Below are 25,964 nucleotides of genomic sequence, written 5' to 3'. Positions count from 1 at the left end.
GATCTTGGTGTTGAATACTCTTGAAGCATTTGCAGAGTAAACTTTTAACTTTTTTTTGTTGCTCCTGAAATTATTGGTAAGGAATCCACTCCCATGGTACTATTAAATCGCTCTGTGTTAACATCTATGATACAGCACTCAGTAGTGCACCAGCTGCCTATTTCCTGGACAGTCTATCCATTTGTGCTATCTAAGAGAAGTTTGCAATGATGGTGTGTCTATAGTCTTTGCTGAGTTCTGAGCACCAGTCACTAGAATCAACTTGGATAGACCCTCCATTGTCTGTACAAAGGGATTCTTTTTCATTGGACTCTGAGGTGGGCTCTCATATCTGTCAGTCTTGGAGCAGCACTTAGTGCTCCCCATGTAGTTCCTTCTTCTATGGGTACTCTATTGAACCCACAATAGGAGTCTGTGAGACTGTAGCCAGGAGGTCATTGGGATGTGGTCCCTTAAAAGAGGTGTGTTAGGAACCACTGGCATTTTGTAGAAGTTAAACAACTTGTACTCTTAGCTTCATCCTTGTCCTCCTTGGATAGGATGGTTTCCATGGAGGCAAAATCACCCCATCCTGCCAGCTACAAGTCTTAACAGGAAGAATTGTTAGAGGGGTGCTTCAGATATGACAATTCAGGTTAAGGAGGTAAGAATCCTCTCATAACCTAATTGATGTGCTATCTATGTCAGGTTCATCTAAAGTGTGCTGCCAATCAATGAGGTGATTTTGGAGCCTGTAAAGACACTTGTAGACCTCATTTTCCTTGCCTCCTACCTCAAAGTCTGTGGAGTACAAGTGTTATGTGCCCTCCATAGTTCCTGCTAAGGTGTGTGCCTGCATGGCTGTGCACAAAAAATTCTTACCCTGCCCATTTCCTCTGGAGAGCCATGCAGCAGCACTTGCATGGCAGGTGGCTGCTCCGGTGGGCAGAGCTGGCTGAGAAGGCGTGGTGAGGGAGCCACTGAGGCAGAAGGCCAGGACCTACCATGTGGTGGGGGGAGGCCTGCTTCGGTGGCTGGGGCTGCCACATGGTGGGGGGTAGGTGACTGGGGCCTATTCTGGCGGCTGGGGCTGGGAATGGAACCTGCTGCATGGCGGGGTGTGTGTATGTCTGGGTCTGCTCCAGCAGCCTGGAACAGGACATGCCGCATGAGCAGAGATGGGCAGGGGTTTATTCTGGCCACTGGGAATGGGATACACTGCATAGTGGCAGAGGGGGATGGGTTTCTGCTCCAGCGACCGGGAATGTGTGTGTTAATAAATTCGGTGCCACGGTGGCACACATCCAAACCAGTGCATATGACCTCAATATTGGTGCACAATCCAAAACTTGCTCCGCTCGTGGTTGGAAAATCTTAGAGGGAACACTGGTGCCCTCTCACATGTAACTGTTTTCCCATCCTCCTCCAGGTTTGCTAGTGGTTGCAGTGGCTAATGAAGGGATCATCAGAGGCATCAAGCTTCCACCCCCAAATCAAGAGGCAAAAAATATATTTTTTTTTTGGCAGAAAAGTTTATTGGACTGCAGGGTATTATAGCTTAGAATTGCTGAGCAACAGATTCTACTTAAATGTTGTTCTAATTTGTGGCATTCTAGGGAGAAATTCATATCTGCTTCCTGAAAATGTTAGGCAGAGTTCTCTTCCCTGGTGAACAAGGGCAGATTAATAACAAAAACTTGGTTGCAGGCTCGGTTGGGTGTGGCAGAGATGATAGTTAACACCATGGTTTCTGTGCACTCTATGTGAAAGCCTTCATGGCTGCAGTCTTCTGGTCTACTCTGTGAAGTCCAGAATACTATTCAGGACTTGCCTTTTGAGGTTTTTTCTCTTCTTCTCTGAGCAGGCACACATCAAGATCCCTTGCCTTAAGGACTTGAGGGCCACCTTTTGTGTTTGTATGTGCTTGCCCAATTAGAAATCACTGTCAAATTCTGCAGACTCAGCACTATCCTATTCTTCTAATCAAGATCAGAATATAAAGACCCTGGATTATAGGAACAGACCTTATGCTGCTTTTGCTTTGGTTTTAGCTCCCTGTCCTTCTGGCTGCCTTCTAAACAATCGTTCTTCTTCGAGTGATGTTTCCCTGGGTGCTCCACTGCTGGGCTTGCCCCGGCGCTGCAGTATGGAGATTTTTCGTAGCAGTAGTTTGACCGGACCACGCACGCGCATCTCGCGGTGTTTGCTCCCTTTTGCGCTGCTCGGTCCAGTCTCAGACAGCTCCTTTTAACTGCCTCAGGCTGCAGATGGAGGGAACTGCTCTCCTCGGATCGTCTTGTTCATGAAGAAATTCAAAGTTCTCATTTATACCTGTTCTTATAGTTATTCTCCTTCCCGTTCATTCATTCCCCTGTTTATAAAAAAAAAATAATTAAAGTTACAGTTTAAAGTTATTGTTCATAAGTTCTTATCTGCTTAGATTTATTTAAGTTTCTGTTGACTCCCTAGTTCACCTTAGTCACTACCTTTCTCCCTATTTAAGAAAAAAAGAGAGAGAAAAATACTGAGGTATGCCTGGCTCACCAGGGTTCAAAAAATGTGAGGCCTGCCATGAGGCAATGCCTGCCTCGGATGGCCATTCGCTGGCCATACGTTGCCTGGGCAAAAGCCACATCCCACAAAAGTGCCCCCGCTGCTCTAATCTCACAGCTAGAGATCGACGAGACAGGGAGATGAGGCTTAGGATGATCCTGTTCAATAAGGCTCTTCAGTCTCAAGGATCTGCCTCCGCCCGCAGCCATCACGGGAGTCGCAGAAGCGAAGGGCCTCTTCTCTAACTGCCGCCCCTCGAAGGAAAAGCAAGCCGTCTCTAATCCTCTCTCTGTCTGCTACTTCGCATGGCAGATTGAATCTAGGCAATAAACCGGGCACTTCTGGGGTGTGTATGGTGCGCACTACTGTAACAGCACCGTCCAAAGTAATAAAACCTGCCTCCACGGTGCTGACCACATGCCATTCATCGGCACCAACGACTGTGGCACCAAGTTCTACCTGCACTCCTTCGGCACCGCCTCCTAAGACGGCACCGGTGCCTGCCGAGCTCTACCTGGCACTGACTCCGGTGCTGGACCGCCCGGTAGACCAGCCTGATCACATGGCACCGATGATACCAGCACCACAGGTGGCACTGACCCCCAACGGCACCGCCTCTTACGACAGAGGCACTGGCACCGATTCCGGCACTGAGTGGTCACAGCCTAAGAAGGCTACCACCAAGACATGTTGTCAACGGAGCCTGTCACCACGCTCCCCATCCCCAACTTTTTTGCCAGAGCCGTCGTCGCCACCACCACCTCAGTCACCCAGGCGATCGCCAGTCAGGATATTTCTTCTCGGGAATGCCTTCCATCTCCATTCCTTACCCCACCAAGGGAGCACCACCGGTACCATCACCGGTTTTCGACCTCTCCTTCTCTGTTACCACAGAGATATTACTCTCCATCATTGTTACCTCACTCTCCTAACTACTCTTACAAGCCAGCATATAGCAGATCTCACTGTTATGATCACTCCCCCTTCCGCTCTTCATACGACTACCGCGACCCTTACGATAGTCGCACATACTACAGGACCTATTCACCATACCACCGCTCTTATCATCGCTCTTCCAGATCAGACCCTAGGTCCAGGACTCACTACTCATCTTCCAGACACTCACCTGTGACCAACCCCCACCCCGCTTGGTTCAGGGCCTGAGGTCCTCTAGTCTGAGGTGGAGGAGGAGCAGCCCATGGAAGCCGAGGTGCATGAGCCTGAGACATCGCCTACTGATCCATCATCATCCTCATCGGATGAAGCGGTTATCCCAGGGGATACCCCCCCCGACGATCTCAGGCAATTCCAGGAGCTTTTTAAAAGAGTAGCAGTCTCCTAGGAGATTCAACTTACTGAGATCAAGGAGAAACAGCATCGTCTCCTAAAGAATCTCCAGACGCCTCATACTTCAAAATTGGCTATCCCTCTGGATGAGGCCATATTAGAGGTCGCCAACAAATTGTGGCAGACTCCAGCTTGCGCATTACCAACAAATAAGAAAGTGGTGAAGAAATATTTTGTGCCTCCTAAAGGATCAGAATTTCTATTCACCCACCCACATTCCAATTTGCTGGTGGTTGATGCGGTGCAATGAAGAGCACAGGTGCCACACTATAGGAGTTAAACATCAGATGGGGACTCAAAAAGGCTTGATTTATTTGGAAGGAAGGTCTACACGTCATCAACGCTTCTTCTCCGAATAGCCAACTATTTGGCACATTTATCGAATCATAATTTTGATAATTATTCCAAGTTGACAATTCTTATGGAATTGTTGCCCGAATCCAAAAGGCCCATTTTAAAGGGTGGTGTTCAAGAAGGTTATGCTGCCACTAGGACTAGCTTGCAGATAGCACTGGATGTAGCAAATACTGCAGCGTGAGCCACAGCCAATGCAGTCGTCATGAGAAGAGCTTCGTACCTCCAGTCAGCAGCAATCCCCAAAGACGTGCAAGCCAAAGTAGAGGACTTACTCTTTGAAAAAGATAACCTCTTTGCAGAAAAGATGGACACAGTGCTACATTCCAGTAAAGATTCCAGGCCAACCTTACAAACGCTCGGTATATACACTCCACCATGTAGGAGAAGGGGCTACACTTCATTTCAAGGTGCTACGACTATACGCACACTAGGCAGCAGTGGTAACAACACCGGCCTTTAGATAAGTCGTGCCAGCATCACTGGCCTCCGAGATGCTGCAACTAAAGTAATCGCAGAACCAACCCATCACCAGGCAGCAGATTTGACTGCTTGGTTGGGAGCATTCAACCAGTCTCACTTACATTTCACCCACTCGTTACCACCCCGCTGTTTCATCATCACCTACACCCATTCTACCATCTCTGGGCAGATATCACCAACAACAGATGGGTGCTAGAGGTAATCCAACTCGGTTATGCCATACCCTTCCTGTCCATCCCACCTACAACCCCCCCAAACCCGTCCCTCTTCAGGGACCCCTCTCACGAAGATTTGCTCCGTACCGAAATCAATCCTTTACTGCAAATTGGCGTGGTAGAGAGGGTGCCACACGACTTCAGAGGGAAAGGGTTCTACTCCCATTATTTCCTGGTGCAGAAGAAAACTGGGTTGGAGACTGTCAGCCGACGGTCAGGGCAGTGTGTGTGTGTATGCTTCCGAGAAAAGGTTTAACGTCCGTGTCTTTACTGCTAGGACCGGGGTCCCGTCGCAGAGGGTGGCCAGCAGGCCAACAGACGCCCCGTTATATAGGAAGAGCTTATTACACCTTAGATTTTAACTGCTAGAACACAAAGTTCCTTCGCAGCGGGCAGCCTGGGAAAGGCTGGAAAGGTGCCCCAACGGATCTTGTCACCTGGGAGTGACACAGATCCAAACGCCCAAGCTCTCCCTATGTCTGTCCCTTTATGACCGGCTGAAGTTCTTTTAAATTGTGCTTGGTTTTGTTACAGCAACTGAAGGAGTCAGGTTAAAGCTTAAACAGTTACAGGTTTATTAAAAGACTTATAAAAGCATATGGTTACAATGGCTATTGCTCTATTTCTTAAATGCTAACAAATACAGATTTTAAAAATGGTTACAAAGAAAATAAAGATAGAAAATAGAAATAATGGTACCAAGTGACAGCTTAATCTTTAAAGAGCTCTAAGTCTATGTATATATATACTTAAACAAAGGACCACATCCAGGTACAATTTTTACCCCATTCTGTGCCTCTCGACTCCAGCGTGTCAGGCCAGGGCCGGTCTCTCAATTCCTAGGAAAGACGAATACGAGGTGGGCGTCCCCTTGGAACCTCGGGAGATCAAACACCTAACCCGACCAGCAGATAGATGGTAGATTGACACTCAGAGAAAATGCGCTGCTGGACCTATCTTTATACCCCTGGGGGCCCGTATTCTCTTTCTTATCTAAGATGCCGAATTGTACCGGTCCGTTTTGTGGCGCCAGTTCTTACAAGCAAGTTTCAAGTTAATTTACACTTGCAAGAGAGAGAACTAAATTGTGAGCACTAGACATTTTTTACTGGGCGAGAGATTCCTCCCCCCGCGGATGGATGTGTGTTCGTATCAATATGGGTTTCAGTCAAGGACACTCCAGACATACACAGGGTGGTCAGGGTGGTCATATACCAACGTCATGGCCTCCCTGGAATGGAGGACCATAGACAAGCATATGCTCTCAGGCGTACCCTTCCACCAACCACTACCATGATATCAGATTACTACACATGCCTCCCTTCTGGGGTGCACACATGGGCGGAGCCTTGATACAGGGTCGCTGGGCACCCCAAGAGACATTGCTCCACATAAATCTTCTCGAGCTCAGGGCCGTCATCAATGCGTGCAAGTATTTCTGCGACCAAATATGCAACTGCACAGTAAAAATCCGATAGACAACTTAGTGACAATGTACTACATCAATCGCCAAGGGGGCTTATGCTCACGATCTCTATGTGCAGAGTTGGTCTGACTCTGGAACTGGTACATCACCAATGACATCACTCTTGTGGCATCATATTTACCTGGCATCAACAACGTAACAGCAGACTCCCTCAGCAGGAACTTCGCGTCAGATCATGAATGGGAGCTTCACCGCGGAGTCCTCCACTCACTCTTGCCAATGGGGCACCCCGCTACTCCATCTGGGGAATACCGCTTCCTGAATGCCCTAGAGTACACTCTACTAGAGCCATTTCAGCCTCCACTACCTTTCTGAGAGGTGTTCCCCTTGCAGACATTTGTAGGTCAGCCACATGGGCGTCCTATCGCACCTTTGTTGAACGTTACACTGTTCATCATAGATGGCTGCCTGATAACTCTGTAGCAGCCACAGTTCTTTCATCTGCCAATCGATAGGGGTTCTGAGTCCCACCTACTGTCACGTGAGGGGGGAATACCGCTGTGCAGACACTTACAGTGGAGCACCCATGAGGACATCACTTGAAGAATGAAGCGAAGTTACTCACCTTGGTGCAGTAACTGTCGTTCTTTGAGACGTGTTTCCCCGTGGGTGCTCTACTACCTGCCCACTTCCCCGCTTCGGAGTCTGTGTTTCTTTTATTTTCTAGTTCCTGAGGCGGGTACGAGGAACTGGCTGAGATCGGACCGAGCAGTGCGAACGCCACAAGATGCTCCCTGCGCATGCGCGGTCCGGCCAAACTACTGCTTCAAAAAAATCTCCATATTGCGGCACCGGGGCAAGCCCATCACCTACAGTGGAGCACCGACAGGGACATACATCTCGAAGAACGACAGTTACTGCACCAAGGTGAGTAACTTCACTTTCTAGTGCAGTGGTCTCCAACCTTTTTACACCCAAGATCACTTTTTAAATGTCAGGGCAAGCCAAGATCTACCCCATCCCTTCCCCAAGATCTCACCTCTTCTTTTAGACCACACCTTCTCTGATCCCCCTCCTCTCCATCATTTGATGTCCCCAGCTCTTATTCACTCTCACTGGGTTGAGACAGGAAGTGTGACCTGTGGAGTGAGAATGAGGGATTTGGGTGTGAGAAGGGGTGAGAGGTGAAAGCTCTGGGAGGGAATTTGGGTGCAGGAGGAGGTGGAGAAGGGGATGCTGGCTCAGGGAGGGGTCTTCAGGCAGGAGAGCGTTGGGGTCAGGTGGAGGGTGGAGGTGCTGACCAACTTGCAGGCTTGTGAATGTTAGGGTGCCGGAGTTTGGGTTGGGGTGTATGAGGGGCTCAGGGCAGGGAGGTTGGGAGTATGAATATGATGGTCTCAGGACACAGATTTTCAGTGTGTAGGTGATGCAGGAGTGTTGTGGCAGAAGACTGGGGTTGTGGGGGTGCAGGAATTTGGGGATAAGAGAGGCTCGGGACAGAGGCTTCTCGTGTATGATAGGCTCAAGGTTGGGGACATGCAGGAGTGTTATGATGCTGTGGCCAGGTGGGAGCTCGGCTCCAGTTGGGGGCTTGTTGGCCAGGTTTCATTTTTAAATAAAATATTATGTCCAACAAAAAACATTTCAGCATTTTCTTTATTTATGAGAGGGACGGGGAACCTGTTTTGGGTCAGAGGTTACTGACCCAGAGAAAAATCAGTCGGGGACCACACAAGTGAGATGCAAAAAAACCCCCTTCCAAAACCACCCAAACCTCATTGATGTGGCCCCAACTGAGACACCTCACTCCCCTGGTACTCCTGCATCATGGTGGGAGAGGATAGGTAGGACTGAGGTTCAGTTCAGATGAACTCTTCTGGGGCCTGGTTAGTGGAATTTGTGGGTCCCTCTACAGTCTGAGGTGGGGCCAAAAATGAGGGATCCAGTGTGCGGGACAGGGCTTCCAGGGAGTGGGATAGAGATGGGGATGCAGAATCTGGATGGAAAATAGGGTACAGGAGCAAGCTGGGGGTAGTTGTCTGGCTAGGAGGGAGGGGGCAAGAGCAGGGTGCTGGTTGATGTCTGGACAGGGGTTAGGAGTAAGGTGCTAGTGGGTGTCTGGCCACGAGGCAAGGACGGGGGGGCTGGATGGTATCTGGGCAGGATGCTGGTGGGAGTTTGGCCGGGGGAAGGGTGCTGGTGGGGGTTTGGGCAAGGTGCTGGTGGGGGTCTGGCCAGGGGTCAGAGTGCTGGTGAGTGTTTGGCAAGGGGCAGAAGCAGGTGCTGGTGGGGGTTTGGTCAGGGGAAGGGTGCTGATGGTCCCTGGGCAGGGTGCTGGTGGGAGTCTGGTCAGGGGACAGGAGCAAGATGCTGTTGGGTGTCTAGCCAGGGGGCAGGGTGCTGGTAGGGGCTTGGTCAGGGTCAGTATCAAAGTCAATCACTGGCCCTTTAAGGCAGGGCTGAACGGCCCAATAAGCCAAGTTATAGGGGTGGGGGATGTACCCCGGTAGGGGGTCCTGGGCCCACCCTACTGCACCCGGTCCTGGTCCAGGGCCCTGTGAGTGGCAGAATGGTCCACCGCTCCCTCAGCGGGGAATCCAACCAAAACATGCCGAGGATCTCTGGGTGGGAGAGGCTGCTCCTGCACCCTCCCTGGGCCACTTCCTGCCTGATCTAATGGGCTTGCTTCCCACGGGGAATCTGGGTCTTCTGACTCCTTGAGGGCCACACTTCCCTGCTGGTGTGCAGTGATAACATTCCAATCAACTTTGGAGCCTCCACAAGTAATTTATTGTTGGAAAGATGTCAGTAGTGGAAACTTATTTTCTAGAAATGTAGCATCTCTAGTGGTGGCACAGATAATGATTTCAGTTTAATGCCAGATTTATATCTTACTGTTATGCTTCTGCTATGTGGAACTGAGAAAACAATTATTAGTCTATCAGAGTTGTTGATTGTGCTCCTATGTTTTTTTTCTAAATCAGAAACACTAATCTTTAAAGGAAATTATATATCTTGTGAGAAATTCAAAGTTTGAATTGGCAAAAGGAGAGGAGGAGCAGCACTTTCTCAAAAATGGTTTTACCATGTCAAAGTCATTAACAATCAGATCCAGATAGTTGCAGAACTTTTTTCTATGTTCTAAGAGAGAAAACACAAGATAGGGCATTTTCTGGTGTCTGCTAGGGATGTGAAAAAGTAGTCGACTAGTCAATTAACTGATAAGCCTAGGACATATCAGAGGCAGCAGTGTGGGGAGGCAGGCAGCTGGTCTATGAGTGCACCTCGTTTTTAAACTAGCTTTCTTTGTGGGCTGGCTCCCTCCTGGCACCCTGAGCTGCTGCCTGTGATAGATAGGCAGCAGCACATGGTGGGAGGAAGCTCCCCAGGAGAGGGGCCAGATTGCACTGGCTGCTGGCTCCATCCCTAAGGACTGTAGAATAGTTGACTTACCACTAAGAATTCATGTGGTTAGTTGACTATTTAATTATACAAAGGCTAACATTGCTAGTATCTGCTACAACCTTATAACATTAGTGAATAAGCTGGTCAGCTATCAATGATGGGTGGGGAAAACCCCCGTGTTATTCTAGGATTTGAATGGTAGATTCCCAGTATGAAATCATCCTTAGAATTCCTTAATAGTATAGATGATAATTTAATTCAGACTGTTGCATCTAACACAGGAGAATTCTATACTTGAGCTTGTCTTGACAGATAGAAGAACTGACCACAGAACTAAAAATTAATGCTCACCTAAGTACATGTGGTCATGACTTGATAAAATGTATATTTCAGTGGCAAAAATGTTATGTTAATGTTTCTGGTTTTTGCCCCCTTGCAGATGAAAACCAGAAAATTAATAGTTAAGATAGCCCATGCAGCTTCACTTATCCTCATTTCTTACCCTCTGCATTTCCATACCCATCCTGTCTTTCCCCCATCCCTCTCTCCAACCACATGTCTTCTATTTTGGGCTCCTCCTCACTTGATGTAACAAAAAGTTTGATTACAGTTGCCGCTTACTTTGTGTTCACAATAAACCTCACCATAATAAAAATGTTATGTTGTAACAGAGAGAACTTGTAGCAAGCGATGTGAGATTAAAGGTTATTAAAGATCTACAAAGTTTTGTGCTAGTACAGTCAAAAGCATGGCATTTACCCAAGGCAATAGTCAGGGCTTGACAAACCGCGGTGAAATCTACTCGCCAACCCTGCACTGTGCTTGTGCTAGACCTGCATTGTGCATGTGCGCGCTGCCGGTGAACGGGGCGATCGGCTGAAACCTACTCGCCACAGGCGAGTAGATTCACTGATTTGTTGAGCCTTGGCAACAGTTATTGGCAAATTCTTTTGAATGATATAAGCAAGCATAAAATGACCTCCTCAGCCTCATTGCCAGCAGGGACTATATATCCTCAGACAGGACATAACGCAGCTCGAGACCAGAAGAAATTGCTTTTGTGGGGTGCTAGTTTGTGAGAGTGACAGCACCACATTCCTGTCCCGTGTCTCTTAGGAATACAGGCAGTCCCCGGGTTACGTACAAGATAGGGACTGTAGGTTTGTTCTTAAGTTGAATTTGTATGTAAGTCGGAACTGGTACATATTGTAGGGGAAACTCTAGCCAAACATTTTTTTTAGTTTTGGATAGCATAGGGAAAGGTTAACTCCCCTCTAATGTTTGTTTTGCTGTCTGTTCCCCTGTTCAGAAGATTTCACATCTATTTCTGTCCCTGTGACAAACTCAGGACTAAAGGAGTAACTCATCAAATACCAAACAGCTCTGCACCATGCTTTGAGCTAATAGCTTTATTTCCTTTTTTTGCTAACACAATGAGGCCAGCACTTTGTTTGTTTTGGTGGAGTCTTTGTTTGCCCAGGGAGCCCAGCATGTATAGGGGGAGGAGGGGCGGAGAGGCTGCTTTTGTCTGCTGTTCGGCAGCCTGTTGCTCAGGGGAGGGGGCAGCCTGTTGCTGGCAGGGGGGGAGGGTGGAGGCGTGCAGGATGCGAGGCGGTGGGGGGCGGGGGCAGTGGGTGTGGGGAGGCACTTTTCCTCTGCCCGGCAGCTCTGCGGGATCCCTGTCCCTGTGGCCAGCTGCTGCAGTCAGAGGCCAGTTGGAGCCGGCCGAAGAGGAGAAGGAGGTGGATTCTAGGACCCAGGTGAGCGAGCCCCGGGGACGCTGCTGCGCTCCGGGAGCCCGGCATGTATAGAGGGGAGGAGGGGCAGAGAGGCTGCTTTTGTCTGTTCGGCAGCCTGTTGCTCAGGGGAGGGGGCAGCCTGTTGCTGGCAGGGGGAGGCACTTTTCCTCTGCCCAGCAGCTCTGCGGGACCCCAGTCGGAGCCGGCCCGAGGAGGAGGAGGATCCTAGGACCCAGGTGAGCGAGCCCCGGGAATGCTGCTGCGCATGTGCAGGAGTTGCCTCACCCCGTTCGTATCTAGGGATCCGACGTAAGTCGGATCCATGTAAGTCGGGGACTGCCTGTAGAGCTCTAGAAATCAGCGGATACCGATTTCTATCTGTGGGTAGAAATTTGTATCCATGCAGGGCTTTTAGTGATAAAACTCGACAGATTGAGACCATTTTGCCCCACATCATCTCAATTGTTTAAGCTGTCGCTTGGAGCCAAAATTAAAAAAGGAAAAAGGCCACGTACTTTTTTTTTTGTACAGTGGCTGTCTTTTCGTGATTTGTGTGTCTGCAACATCTACTTCCAATAAGTAGGGTCACTAGTCTTGATCTTTGTGAGGCAACTCAAATTTCTAAGGAATCTGATTAAGCATATCAATTTTAGAGGCCTTTGGTCAATTTTTAAAAGGTACAAAGTAATTTTAACTATAGTGGAGCTACTAGTATAATGTGCAAACAGAATCAAGTCCAAACCAGTAAATTTTTATTATTTTCTCTCTCACACGTCTTAACAGGCCAGTTCCTGAAAACAGTTATGAGACAAAGGAAAAAGGATTTAATAAGAAAAATGTGAATAATTGGGAATTGTTTAAAACACTCGACTAGATACTTTTTTTTTAAAAAAAAGTCACAATCCCACAAAATAGTTAAACTGGTTAGGGGGGAAAAGTGAAGGCAGCTGTAAAAGCATAATGGAAGAAGAAGGAGTTGATAGAATTGAATATGAAAGCTAGGAATTGTAGCAAATTGATAAGGAAAGGAAAAGGCACACGAACTCTGGTCAGCCTAGTTAAGGATAATTAGGAGTTTAAGTATATCAGGAGCGAAAATAATCTTAAAAATGGTGTTCGTCTACTTCTAGATGGAAATGGTAGAATTATCAATAATACTGCCAAAAAAAGCAGAAATATTCAGGAAATGTTTCTGCTCTATATTTTGAAAAATTATGACGCATTCATATTATATAAGGAAATACTTTCTACTTCAACACTAACCAACGAAAATGTTAAGCAGCTTCTACTAAAGTTAAATAGCTGCACCTGAGAGAGCCTGGAATACCTGCATCTGAAAGTTTTTAAAAAAATGGGTTTACGAGGTCTTTGGACCATTTATGTTGATTTTTAGTAAGTTTTGAAACACTGGATAAGTTCTTGTAGATTGAAAGAAATTTAATGTTGTGCCAATATTTTAAAAGGGTAAATGGCATGACCCAGATAATTGTGGGCTAGTCAAGCTGACTGATCCCAGGGAAGTCAGTCTAGCAGAGAAAGGTTTAATGTGATCCACTGGCTGTAAGTTGAGGTGAGACAAATTTAGACTGGATCTAAGGTCTAAGTTTTTAACGGTGAAGGTAATTAACCAAAGAAACTCTTTACCATGGATTGAAATAAATTCTCCATTATTGTCAGTTTCAAGATCAAGATTGGATGTTTTTCTAAAAGATACGCTTTAGGAGTTATTTTCTGGAAGTTCTATGGCTTATTGTATATAGGAGGTCAGACTGGCTAATAAAAATGGTGCAGTCTAGCCATCACTCTTATTAAAGCAATGAAAGTCAGCCAAAGAAAGATATCTTAGAGTTTTACAGGATGGCTTGAGGTTCAGGACCAATACTTAGAAAACATTTTGCAAGTACAAGTGTACTGAAGATACAAGGGACACTGTCTAATCACCATCACGTGATCAGATTCTTCATCTTCCGCTCTCTGATAATATGCAGACTGCCATCATGAAACTGGAGCGGTGTGGTCCAAACCCTCATAGAAGTTTTAGTCTTCTCAGTCAGTAGCTGTTTTCTTCTTGTCTTTGGGAACGTCTTTCATATTTGGTATAATTTATCCACGCAGATTTCAGCATTTGGCAGATCCTCTGTCATGGTTATTTTGGGGATAAATTATTTGAGCTGAATATTACTTATTAACTTACAATATAGATGGGGCTGGTAGCACCAAGCATTACTAAGGTTGCCTGATAGTTCCTGTTATAAGACCTTGTTTTCAGGTGCTTATGATTTTTCAGTCATTTCAGAGGAAATTTTCTATGCTAGATGTCTGCATCAGGCTGACTATATTTGGAAAATTTCAGAAAGTCATCCATTTCCCAGAAAAAGGTTAGAGAAAAATGCATTGTTTTACAATATTTACAAAAAATCTTTTTTCTTTTTCTTTTAGCAGTGCTACCACCTCCATGCTTTATGATGGGGGCTTGGAATTTGGTACAGGGGTGCATTGTCAAGGATATGGTTTTTGCCAGGCCTTTGAAAATCTGTCCAAATTTGGCTAAGTTATAAGTCTTTGAAAAATCATACTATATGTTCTCAGTAGGGACTCACTAGAGGCTTTACAGCTAATGTCTCCTAAGTTTTCATCCTCACTAAGAATGCTTTATTCAAGGAATAAGCAGTTTCAGGTCTGGGGTTTGGATATCAAGTTGAAAGCAGTGCACCTGTTTTCTTAGTGCCCCTCTTGCTGATTCCTAGACAGCATGGATGAATAAATTTTCCAATTTGAGTGCGGAGGGAGAGGGGATAAGAGCTGGATCTGGAGTAAAGGATGGAAAGTGGAGGAATAGATTGAGACAAGGAGGTTGAGGAAGGGAGGAGAAACTAGGTTTGGAGGCTGTGGAGAGAAGAAATGTGATCAGAATTAGTGGTAGAGATGGAAATTTAAACTGGCTAGGCAGGAAGTCTGAGTTTGAGGTGAGGATAAAAGATGAAGAGTATGTGGGAGCACATTTTATATGGAAGTCCTAGGTGCCTGACTTGAGACTCTAGGGTCTGATTTGAAGAAGTGCTATGTAGTCACACTTCAACTGAAATCAATGGGAGCTGTTTTTAAACATGTAAAATGCTTTTTAGTGCCCTATTCTTTCAAAAATTAGGTCTTGGGTGTCTTTGTTTCAGTTCAGACACCCAAAATTAATGGATACTTGGCATCTGACCCTAATTTCAGGTTTCAGTTCCCCATCTTTAAAATAAGAATAATATCCCCTCATCTCAGCGGTGTGCTGTGAACGTACATTTATTAACATTTCTGTAACACTCGGATATTATAGTGATGAGCACTGTAGAAAATCCAATGAGGAAATTAATAATCCTCTTTTCCAAGATGAGTTGAAATAGTATGTATTCCCCTTAACTGTGAGGAGAACACATAATATTGAATTGCTGCTCATTAAGGGTTTGTCTAGACAGCAGCGCTGTTTTGGGACACTTCTGGTATCCCAAAATAGCGTTTTCTGTCTTGACAGCATGCCCAGTATTTCAAAATAGTTTTAAAAATAATGGGTACGCTATTCCAATGTCCCTGTATACCTCATTCCACAAGGATTAAGGGACATTTCAGAATAGTTCTCTTTCAAAATTTGCTTAGCTTATTTCAAGCTAAGGATGCAGTGTAGACCCCCCCCCCCCTCCAAGTGGTGAGCACCATCCTTTCTCTGCAATGATTGAGGCAGGGGGTCCTTTGGAAAAAATTAATGATGGATGCCAGGAAGGCACAGGCACTCTACTTAGAAAGAACAAGGCCCTTGTATAAGTCCATGCAGCTCTTCGTTACCTATGCTGAGCGTATGTGGGGTTTCCTGATATCTTCAGAGGCTCTCTAAATGGCTCATCTCTTATATCCACATGTGCTATGAGTTGTCAGGGGCCCAACTTCCTTCTTTAATCAGTGCTCATTCAACTAGGGCCCAAGCCTCCTCACAATCTTTTCTCACTCATGTCCTTATCCAAGACATCTCCTGAGCAGTGACGTGGTCGTCAGTCCATACTTTCACATCCCATTGCACCATCAGGCAACAAGTGAGGGAGGATGCTGTTCTCAGAGCTGTGCTACAGTCTGCATGCATGCCCTTAACTCTTAGCTACCTCCGCAGATACTGCTTACAATCACCTATGTTGAATAGACATGAGTAAGTGCTTGAAGAAAATACAGTTACCTGTTCGTAACTGGTGTTCTTGGAGATGTGTTGCACATGTCCATTCAACTTCCCACCTTCATTCCCTTCTGTCAGAGTTCCAGCAAGAAGGAACTGAAGAGGGACCTGGGAGTGCCCTATATGGCATGGCATGTGCATGCCACTCCAGGGGGCACTAGGACCCCAGCTCTTATGGCTACTATTTAGGGAAAATCTTTCAGCATCAGTGTATGTGGTGAGCACACACATTTATGCTGAATGGACATGAGCAACACATTTCAAAGAACACCATTTACAAAACAGATAACTGCCTCTTAAGTTGTATAAAACTAATCTGAACATACAGATTGCACAAATGAGCTTGAGGGGGGAGGAAGAGGCTCAAGGGACATTCTACCAGAATTTCAGTCATCGCCTTAGTAGAGGTTGAGGCATTGGCTGTTTGTACTTGTAAGACTGCTGTTGGCACCAATCCCTAATTTTTTGAAGGCCATGACACCGTTTCCTGTTTTTTCAGCTAATATATTCTCAGTGCAGACTTAATGATCTAGAAGTCATTTTTTATGCCCAGCTCCTTCTTCAAATACTTTGTTAAATGGAAGCCAAAAAAGTTCAGCGGCGGCTTTCCTTAAATTTTTTATCTTTTCCTTCTTATGCTTGTTTTTTGGATAGCAAGTCAATCATAAAAAGTTTGTAAATATCTAGTGTTCGTTTTTCTTTCTTTTTGATCTGGAGTAATGAGGTAGAACTGTCATAATGGAGACTTGCAAAATTATCTATACCCTTACTTGTTAGTTAATATTGCTGGTATTTTAAAAAACGTTTTATGTTATGTTCTTAAATTGGTGCTGGAAGTCATAGTATTTCATATATTATAGTATTTAATATATTTCAGAGTATTAGTCATCCAGATTTCCAACCACAGATTTTAAGTTTTCTGGGAAAACTTCTGTGCGCTGCTTTTTTAAAACAATTCTTCCAGTTGGTTAACTAGTATAATAAATAATATCTATTATCTATATCTATTATCTTTATTGATGTATTAACCACATGCTTTTCAAAAGCATCATTTGTTGCTTTTAAAAAGTAATTCCATTTAAAATGTGCCTTTCTTTACCATTTAAAAAGTCAGTGAACTACATTGCAGATATATATAAATAAAATAATATTATAAAACCCTGTTTTCAGTTAATTATTAGTATCAGATTTTACCCAGTATGGGTAATTTCTGCCAAAATGGTTATCTGCCTCAAGCTGAATTTTTAAAGAAAACTACAGCCATAATTTAAAAAACAAGGAATAGTCTAGTAGCGCCTTAAAGACTAACAAAACATGTAGATGATACCATCTACATGTTTTGTTAGTCTTTAAGGTGCTACTAGACTATTCGTTGTTTTTTCCTGTTACAGACTAACTTGGCTACCTCTCTGAAGCTTTTACAGCCATTAATTGTTCAATTGTTCTGAGAATGAGGATAGGGACAGAAGTTATTTTGCTTATGTTGAAACATTCTTGTGACCTTTTTTTGGAAAAGTTCTAGTGCAGTGGTCTTCAACCTTTTAAAGCACGAGATCACTTTTTGAGTTTAAATGCAATCCAAGATCTACCTCAAACTCAAATACCCTTGCCCCACCTTCTTTGTGCTCCTGTGAGGCCCCCTCTCCTGCTCATTCCATCCTCCCTTACCCTCCTAACGTTCACAGGGTTGGGGTGCAGGCTCTGGTCTTGGATTAAGGAATTTGGAGTGTGAGGGGCTATGAGCTGAGCCTGGGGCAGGCAGTTGGGGTGTCCGAGGTGGTTCTAGGTGCAGGCTCTCGGAGGGTGTTTGGATGCAGGGATGCTTGGAGCTGGGCAGGGAGTTGGGGTGCAGGATGGAGTTCATGACTGGAGTAGGGTTTTAGGATTTGGGCACCAGCTGGGCACTGCTTACCTCAGGTGGCTTGTGAGTGGTGGCACAGTGGGGCAGGCTTACCCCTGTCCTGGCCCTGCACTACTCGCAAAAGCAGCCAGAAAACTCCATCCCAAGTCCTGTTGTGCCCCCTCTCTGCTCTATGGAGTTAGGATACAGGGTGGGAGTGGGGCACCTTGATGTCAGTGCCCCCTCTTCTTCCTCCCCTGCCCTGCACAGAAAGCAGAGGCTCCTGAGGCGAAAGCTCCAAGGCAAAGGGCACGAGATGTGCAACAATTGGGGGAGGGGAAGGGCAGCTTGAAGTGCTGGGATTGATAACCCCTTGGCCAAACCTGTCAGGATCACCTGTCTGAGGCGCCAAGATCTACCAGTAGATCCTGATCTACTGGTTGGTGACCACTGTTCTAGTGTCTGCATGCTTTGGGAGGAGGAAGAGGGTGGTGAGAGAAAGATGACATTTGGCAGGGGCTTGCATTTATATCAGAAATGTTCTTGTAATCTGCCCATCAGTGGCTGAGTTACAAGCATTTGAAAAATAGCAGGTCACACATGTTCAGTAGAGACTTTAGATATTTGTAGGTAAATTCCCTGGATAGTCCATGTTTGCTGAGCATGCTGTAGCCTGGGCTCAGCGTGTCCTACCAGCACCAGGATGCTGTGACCAGTACTATGTCTGAGCCTGCACACCTGAAATGAAAATAGGGAGCCAGTCTCTCCTGTGTTGGGCCACAGCAGCATAGAAGGGAAAGTTGCCTAATTTGAGTGCAGAGAAGACAAGAATCAGATGTGCAGTGGAAGTATATGGCTTGGTGGAAACTAGGGATGTGTAACTAGGGATATGTGTGTGTAGCATGTAATTAGCTAATTGAGTAGTTGATGGAATTTCCAGTGACTCCTCAATGAGTCAAATGCCCCGGGGGCAAGGCAGGGAGGGGTTGCTCGCTACCCCTGCTGTGGCTCTGCAGTTTAAATGTTGTAGACACTGGGCATGCAGAGGCAGCAGTGTGGGAGAAGAGGGGAGGCAGGCAGCGTCACAAGAGCCAGTACCACGGGGGTGTCTTGAAAGCTGGCTTCCCACATGTACTGTCTTCTGCCTGTCCTCCCACTCCTCCACACTGCTGCCTCTCTATCAGGCAGGTGGCTCTGTGGGAGCTGGTGCTTGGGGGGAGCCAGCTTTTAAACCATCTCCCCATACAAATCTGTTCCTGCCTGTCCCTCCCATGCTGCTGCCTTTGTGAGAGGCAGCAAGGACACCGGCGCATGTGGAGAGCCTTTTTAAAAGCTGGGTCCTCATTAGGGATGTTAAATATTGAATAATTGACTAATCAAATAGTCAATGAATTTTGCATCAACTATTCGATTAGTCGATAGGGCGCCTCCTCCTTTGAAGTGTAACAACAGCCCTAGGGCTGTTGCTATGCTTCAAAGATGAAATTGCTGTGTGGAGCCTGGGATCAGCTGGGGATTCCCCCACTGACTCCAGGCTCCATGGGGCACTGCTTCTTTGAAATGCCATGGGAAGCCTGGCATTAGGCTGCACGTGGTGTTTCAAAGCGGCAGTGCCACACGGATCCCGGGGTCAGCGGAGGAGTCCCCAGATGATCCCAGGCTCCATGCGACGCTGTTGCTTTGAAACACCACGCGCAGCCTGGGGACACCCCAGTTGGCCACAGACTGCATGCGGCGTTTCAAAGTGGCAGCGCTGCATGGAACCCGGGGCCTGGCCCAAGGCTCCACACAGTGTTGCCGCTTTGAAGTACCCTGTCCTCTTTCCTCCACTTGCTGCCTCTTTCTGATAGAGGCAGCAAGGAGTGGGGAGCAACTAGTTGATCACATCCCTAAGTGTCTCCCCACGTATATTGGTTCCTGCCTGCCCCGCCCCCCCACAGCTCTCTCTCTGCAAAGGCAGCAGCCTGATACAGAGGCAGCAGTGTATGTGGGGGGTGCAGGTGGCTGGCGCTTGTGGTTTCCCCTAAGGACTGGCTCCTGCTTGTTTCCTGTGATGCTGCGGGAGGGGGAGGCAACTGAGCAGAGAGCCAGTTTGTGGTCGGTCCCCCCCAAGGACTGGCTCCCCATGGGTATCGACTCCTGTTTGCCGCCTCCTCTTGCTGCCTCTGATACAGAGGTATCAAGAGGGGGGTAGTGCCTGTATTGATCAGGATTAACTGATGAGCTCAGGCTTATCGTTTAATGTGTAAGTAACTACACGCTAACTTCCTTACTAGAGTACAGTCTTCACTAAAGTCTGTGATAGAAGCCAGGATTCCCAAGTCTCTCCTTTACTTTGTTGCCATCAAGTATTTGGGAAGCTCCTGCAAAAGTGTGTGCATCTTATACCCCTTGGCTGTGTCTAGACTGCGTTTCCGGAAAAACTTGCCAACTGTCTACACTGGCCGCTTGAATTTCCGCAAAAGCACTGACGAGCTCATGTAAGATTGTCAGTGTTTTTGCGGAAATACTATGCTGCTCCCGTTCGGGTAAAAATCTTTTTCCGAAAAACTTTTGCACAAAAGAGCCAGTGTAGACAGCAGAGATTTGTTTTCCGCAAAAAAGCCCCGATCGCGAAAATGGCGATCGGGGCTTTTTTGCGGAAAAGCGCGTCTAGATTGGCCACGGACGCTTTTCCGCAAAAAGTGCTTTTGCGGAAAAGCGTCCTGCCAATCTAGACACACTTTTCCGAAAATTCTTTTAACGGAAAACTTTTCCGTTAAAAACATTTCCGGAAAATCATGCCAGTCTAGACGTAGCCCTTGAATGCTGATCCAGGCAGACGCTAGCAACATACTACAACCATCTGTTAATCTGTTAGGGTATCTCTACACTACAAAGTTAATGCGAACTAACAGCCGTTAGTTCAGATTAACTTTCATAGCGTTTATATATGCAAACCGCTAGTTCGAACTTAATTCGAACTAGCGGAGTGCTTAATTCAAACTAGGTAAACTTCATTCTACGAGGACTAACACCTAGTTCAAATTAAGTAGTTCAAATTAAGAGCTGTGTAGCCACTTAGTTCGAACTAGTTGGAGGCTAGCCCTTCCCAGCTTGCCCTGGTGGTCACTCTGGGCACAACCAGGGAAACTCTTCTGCCCCCCTCCTGGCCCCGGAGCCCTTAAAGGGGCACGGTCTGGCTACAGTGCTTGTGCCAGTTGCAAGCCTGCCAGCACCCAGCCAGCAGACCCCACACTTGGCACGGGATGAGCCAGCCACCCGCTACCACCCAGCCCTCCGCCTCTTCCCAGGACCAGTCTGGCGGCTCACAGGAGCCTGCCTGGGGCAGCAAGAGACGGGCGCCTGTCTGGTCTAAAGTGGAGATTGTGGACCTCATCGAGGTTTTGGGGGGAGTCCTCCAACGTCCACGATCTCCTCACTAGCCACAGGAACGCGGCCGTCTACAGCCACATGGCTGACAGCCTGGCCACCAGAGGCCACATGCGGACCCGGGAGCAGGTCCACTGCAAAATTAAGGACCTGTGGCAGGCTTACTCCAGGGCCTCCCAGTCAGAGGCTGACCCGGAGGCATGCCCCCATTACGAGGCCCTGCACTGCATCCTGGAGGCTGAAGCAGTGCATGCCCACCGGGTGGTGATCGACCCCGGAGCAGAGGGACCCGTCCTGGATACGGAGGAGGAGGGCGCCAAGAGCCAGGAGCCTGCAGGGAGCCGACCCAGGACCCTCAAGGCACTCCACAGAGCACATCGCCTGTGTCGTCCGAGGCAAGGGAGGGCTCCACATGTGAGTGCCAACATGCTCCCCTTATGTGTATGGAGGGTGTGGGGGGAGAGGGAGCCCAGGGACTGCTTCTGGGCCTTGTCCACCATGAAGCAGCAGCTGGGTGTCATGTAGGGGCCCTGGCCCGTTCCTCACACGCTGATCTCGCCTTGCAGAGAGGGGCTGGGTTTCACCCACCGTGTCCCCAGGGAGAACTGACCACTGCTCTTGTTTCACCACATCTGCAGCACCTGGGACTGCAGGGCGCACCACCCCGCCTTTAACAGCCACCCATACCCAGGCCAGCAGGTGCACCATGAACCTGGAGGACTACCACCAGCAGCACCTGTGGCTACTGGAGCACCAGATCTGCATCCAGGAGCACTGGGTCCAGGAGGACCTGCGACTGCAGCAGTGGAGCTTGGAGGTGCTGGAGGAGCAGAGCCATGCCCTCAGAGGGTACCTCCAGACGTTGGTGGACAGGTTCCTGCCTCCTCGTGCTCCAGCCCCTGCGGCCGCCCCTGCTCTAGCTCCTCCTCCCACTCCTGCTCCCTCTCCCACTTCCTCTGCACCCCCCATCCCTCCTGCCCCACCCTCCACACCCACTCCCCCCCGACATCTCCGCACCCGCAGTGCTGCGAGACGGGAGAGCCTGCAGGACCCCTAATCCTGAGCTTTCCCTTCCCATCCTCCCCTTCCAGCTCCCTCCTCCCAGGTTTCCCTGTCCCTTCTCCCACCCTCACTCCTCCTTCCCTCACCCCAGTTATGTACAATAAAGAGAGATTTTTGTTGGCAAAACAGGTGTGTTTATTTTACATTAGGAAGGGGGGGTTGAGAAGGGGAAGGGGGTAGGGTGGAAGAAGGCCCCAGTGGGTCATGCAGGGAGAGTTCAGTCATCCTCCTCCACCTGGAAGCTCTCCCACAGGGCTTCCCGGATCGGGACGGCCCCCCGCTGTGCCTCCCGGACGGAGGCATTATGGGGCTGCACGTACTGGCCAGCCATGAGGTCAGCCTCAGCCATCCAGGCTTGCAGGAAAGCCTCCCACTTCCGTTCACAAAAATTGTGCAGCACACAACATGCTGCCACCACGGGAGGGATATTGTGCTCAGCGAGGTCAAGGCGGGTGAGGAGGCACCTAAATCGTGCTTTCAGTTGGCCAAAGGCCCCCTCGACCACGATGCGGGCCCTGGTCAGCCTGGCATTGAAGGCCTGCCGGGAGGGGTTGAGGTGCCCTGTGTACGGCTTCATGAGCCAGGGCTGTAGGGAATAGGCCGCATCCCCCACCAGGCACACCGGCATGTCCATGTCCCCGACCCTGATGTGGTAGTCGGGGAAGAAGGTCCCGGCCTGCAGCCTCTGGCACATGGAAGAGTTCCGGAACACCCTGGCGTCGTGTGCCTTGCTGGACCAGCCCACATTAATGTCTGTGAACTGGCCCCGGTGGTCACACACGGCCTGCAGGAGGATGGAGAAGTACCTCTTGCGGTTGATGTACTGGGAGTCCTAGTGTTCCAGGGCACGGATGAGGATGTGCGTCCCATCGATGGCCCCCCCTCAGTTGGGGAAACCAAGGGTGCTGAACCCATGGATGACCGCGTCCGGATCGGCGAGGCGGACCACCTTGCGGAGCAGCACCCGGTTGATGGCCTTGACCAGCTGCAGAGAGACACAGCAAACCGCGAATCACTGGGGCGCCCGGGTGGCTGGGAGTGTTCATTCCCTGGCACTGCCCCGCGCCCCACTCCTGGAAGCAACCCCCGTGGGCGGCGTGTAGTACGGCTGGGACAGACCGAACCCTCTGGTGTAGGGCACTTTTGCCTCTTGCGCGCCCCCCCACCCATTTTCCCTGCGGCGGCCCATCCCCTCCTTGTAGCCCCTCGCCCTCTGGCCCAGTGACCGGTGGGTGCTGTACCTGCATGAGCACTGCTCCGACGGTGGATCTCCCCATGCTGAACTGGTTCCCGACGGATCAGTAGCTGTCTGGCATGGAGAGCTTCCACAGGGCGATGGCCACCCGCTTCTGGAGGGGGATGGCGGGCCTCATGCGAGTGTCCCGTTGCCACAGAGCAGGGATGAGCCACTCGCAGAGCTCCAGGAAGGTGTTGTCCTTCATCCTGAAGTTCTGTGTCCACTTTTGGTCTCCCCACACTCCAGGATGATGCGGTCCCACCAGTCGCTGCTGGTGTCCAGACGCCAGATGCAGTGTGGCACGCTGGCATCTGGGTGCTGCTGCCGCTCCTCCACAACCTCCGGGGGGGGGGGGGAAGACAGGGGGCTGACGTGCACCAGATGGTGCAAGGCAGCCTCCACCTATTGCTGGCAGGCTTGCAGCAGCAAGTCCAAAAACTGGAGCAGCATGACCAGAGTGAGCTCTGGCTCTATGGTGCCAACTGTGGCGGCGTCCCCAAAGGGAAGCACTGACAGGCAGGCGGAGAGAAAAACGCTTTGCTGTCCCTCGGCAAGGTAGGCAAGCAAGCGGAAAAGCTGAGAACCTGCTGTCCAGTGGGGTCCCTTTAAGCATGAGCCTCAGATAGCTTCAGACAGCAGCCACACAAAGCAACTACTGACCTGATGCTCTGCCGGAACCAGTTTCAGTTGTCCTTAAATGCGACCCAGCGTCCAATCAGTGTGGACGCGCTAGTTCGAATTAGCAAAACGCTAATTCAAATTAGTTTTTGGTTCTAGATGCACTAATTCGAATTAGCTTAGTTTGAATTAACTTATTCAAATTAATTTAGTTCGAATTAGTGCTGTAGTGTAGCCATACCCTTAGTTCAAGTGGCAGAAGTCGTGTGGTGGATCTAAAGATTACAACCCATGAGTGTGTCATTTTGATGCCACATGATGAAATCTAGTTTTTTCAGTTTGCTTTCTTGCTCATGCATGCACACAGACATAGATCAACATACATTAAAATAATGTTAAGATTGCAAAGTCAAGGACTCAAAATTTAGGAGATACTGAATTAAGGTTGGAAGTGCAAGCTCAGTTGGATTCCCTTGTTCATATGCCTCATAGTGATTCTTTAATTTCATGATCATATACTACTTTTTTCCACAAAACTCCTGTCATTCCATGCAGGTAATGGAACTGTCCAGGGAAATGCATCAGAGTTATATCATGAAAGAAATTGTATTCTTTAGGACCTGTGCTTCATTTGTTGCTGAATTTGAAATGTATATAGTGAACGAGGCATGGGGCTTGCTGTAAGAGAAAAGATGGTGTTTTGATTGAAGTAGTTGAATGTTGCTCAGAACTGCATTCTATCTGTGCTTCTGCCATTGTGTTCCTATGTGAAGGCAAGTCACTGAAGTTGAATTTTTTTTAATAATCATGAAGTATGTGTTCCTTATTTTCTGGATGTCTGATTTTCAGAAAGACTGAGCACTCACAGCTACATTTGAAGTCAGCTGGAGTTACACTTTGAACTTTGCATATATAATGTGTCAGAAGCCGGGACACAGGAGTATGGCAGTGCATGGTCTGGACAATATGGATAAAAGGTGCTGCTGATGTACAATTTTCTAATATTTATATGGACTTTAATATTAAAACAGAGTCTAGAGTTCTGTTTAATTTTGAGGAGTTTTCATTCTGTTCCAGAGCAAAAGAATTTGCTAAGAAATGGAGTTCTTCTTCGAGTAGTGTCCCTGTGGGTCCTCCACTGCTGGTGTCGGGTCATCCCGGTGCCACAGATCGGAGTTTTCCATTAGCAGTGCACAATTCTCACTCCCTTCTGATGTCTCGCGCAGTCCAGCTCCCTCCAGTTTCTTCTTGGCCACCCCAGGTGGCAGACGGAAAAAGACTCTTCTTATCAATGATTCTAGTTGGACAAGAAATACACTTTTACTGTTAGATATAGTTATTACTTTAATCAGTTTTTCATTTGTTGTTCACAGTTATAGTGTTAGTTGGCTTCTTTCAAAACAAAACAGGTTCTTTTCCTGTTAGAGGTTTCTCAAAAAAAAAAAAAAAAAAAAAAAGACAAGAACGAAGAAGAAAAACAAACACCATGTGCCCTTCTAAAAACATGGCGACAGCCCTCTTTAACATGCCGGGCTTGCCAGGTTTTAAAAAGTGTGCCACATGTCGAGAGCCATTTTCCAGCCTCGGGTAGCCACGCGGACCGCATAAAATGTTTGGGCAAAGCTGATGCGCCACAAAAATGCCCTCACTACACAAAACTAACCGTGAGGGCATGGCAGGATAGGGAGGCTCAGGATGTTTTTATTTGACAAAGCCCTACAGCCTTTAGAGTCAGACTCTTATGTGTTGACAAAAGAAAAACGGAGAGCTTCCTCTTCTACCATGGCTCCTGCCCACAAAAGAGCTTCACCGGCCCATTCCCTACTACTGGCCTCAAGCTGGATAGTGTTGGGGAAAAACTGGGAACATCGGGCATCACGAAACCATGACTAAAATGGCCTCAGAGTCAGAGGTATACCGAACACCAATGCCCAAACAGCACTAGGTTTCAGAGACCTCACATCAGACCTCTCTTAACCCTCTCTTAATGTCAGACTCCACGCGGTGTTTTATAGCAGCAGCACCTCAGAGCATAGAGTCAGCGGTGGAGTCCCCAGCAGATCCTGGGTTACACATGGCGCTGCTGCTTTGAAGCACCCCCTTCTCTTGCATCCCTTCTTGCTGCCTCTT

General features: G+C 48.0%; 1 protein-coding gene across 5 annotated transcripts in view; it reads left to right on the top strand.

Annotated features, from left to right (window-relative positions):
- VPS13B (vacuolar protein sorting 13 homolog B) overlaps positions 1 to 25,964 on the top strand; it is a 1,005,617-nt gene that overhangs the window by 146,301 nt on the left and 833,352 nt on the right. Inside the window, exon 2 of one of the 5 annotated variants that reach the window (XM_075920306.2) lies at positions 24,684 to 24,811. The exons of the other annotated variants lie outside the window; for them this stretch is intronic. Within the exon in view, the coding sequence (XP_075776421.2) occupies positions 24,787 to 24,811 (25 nt within the window). The 5' untranslated portion in view covers positions 24,684 to 24,786. The remainder of the gene's footprint in view (positions 1 to 24,683; positions 24,812 to 25,964) is intronic. 5 annotated transcript variants of the gene reach the window in all.

The sequence above is a fragment of the Pelodiscus sinensis genome, chromosome 2 (assembly GCF_052426305.1).
Source record: "Pelodiscus sinensis isolate ZL-2025 chromosome 2, ASM5242630v1, whole genome shotgun sequence".
Lineage (NCBI taxonomy): Eukaryota > Metazoa > Chordata > Testudines > Trionychidae > Pelodiscus > Pelodiscus sinensis.
Note: the sequence above shows the minus strand (reverse complement) of the source record. Positions and strands in the feature narration are given on the sequence as shown.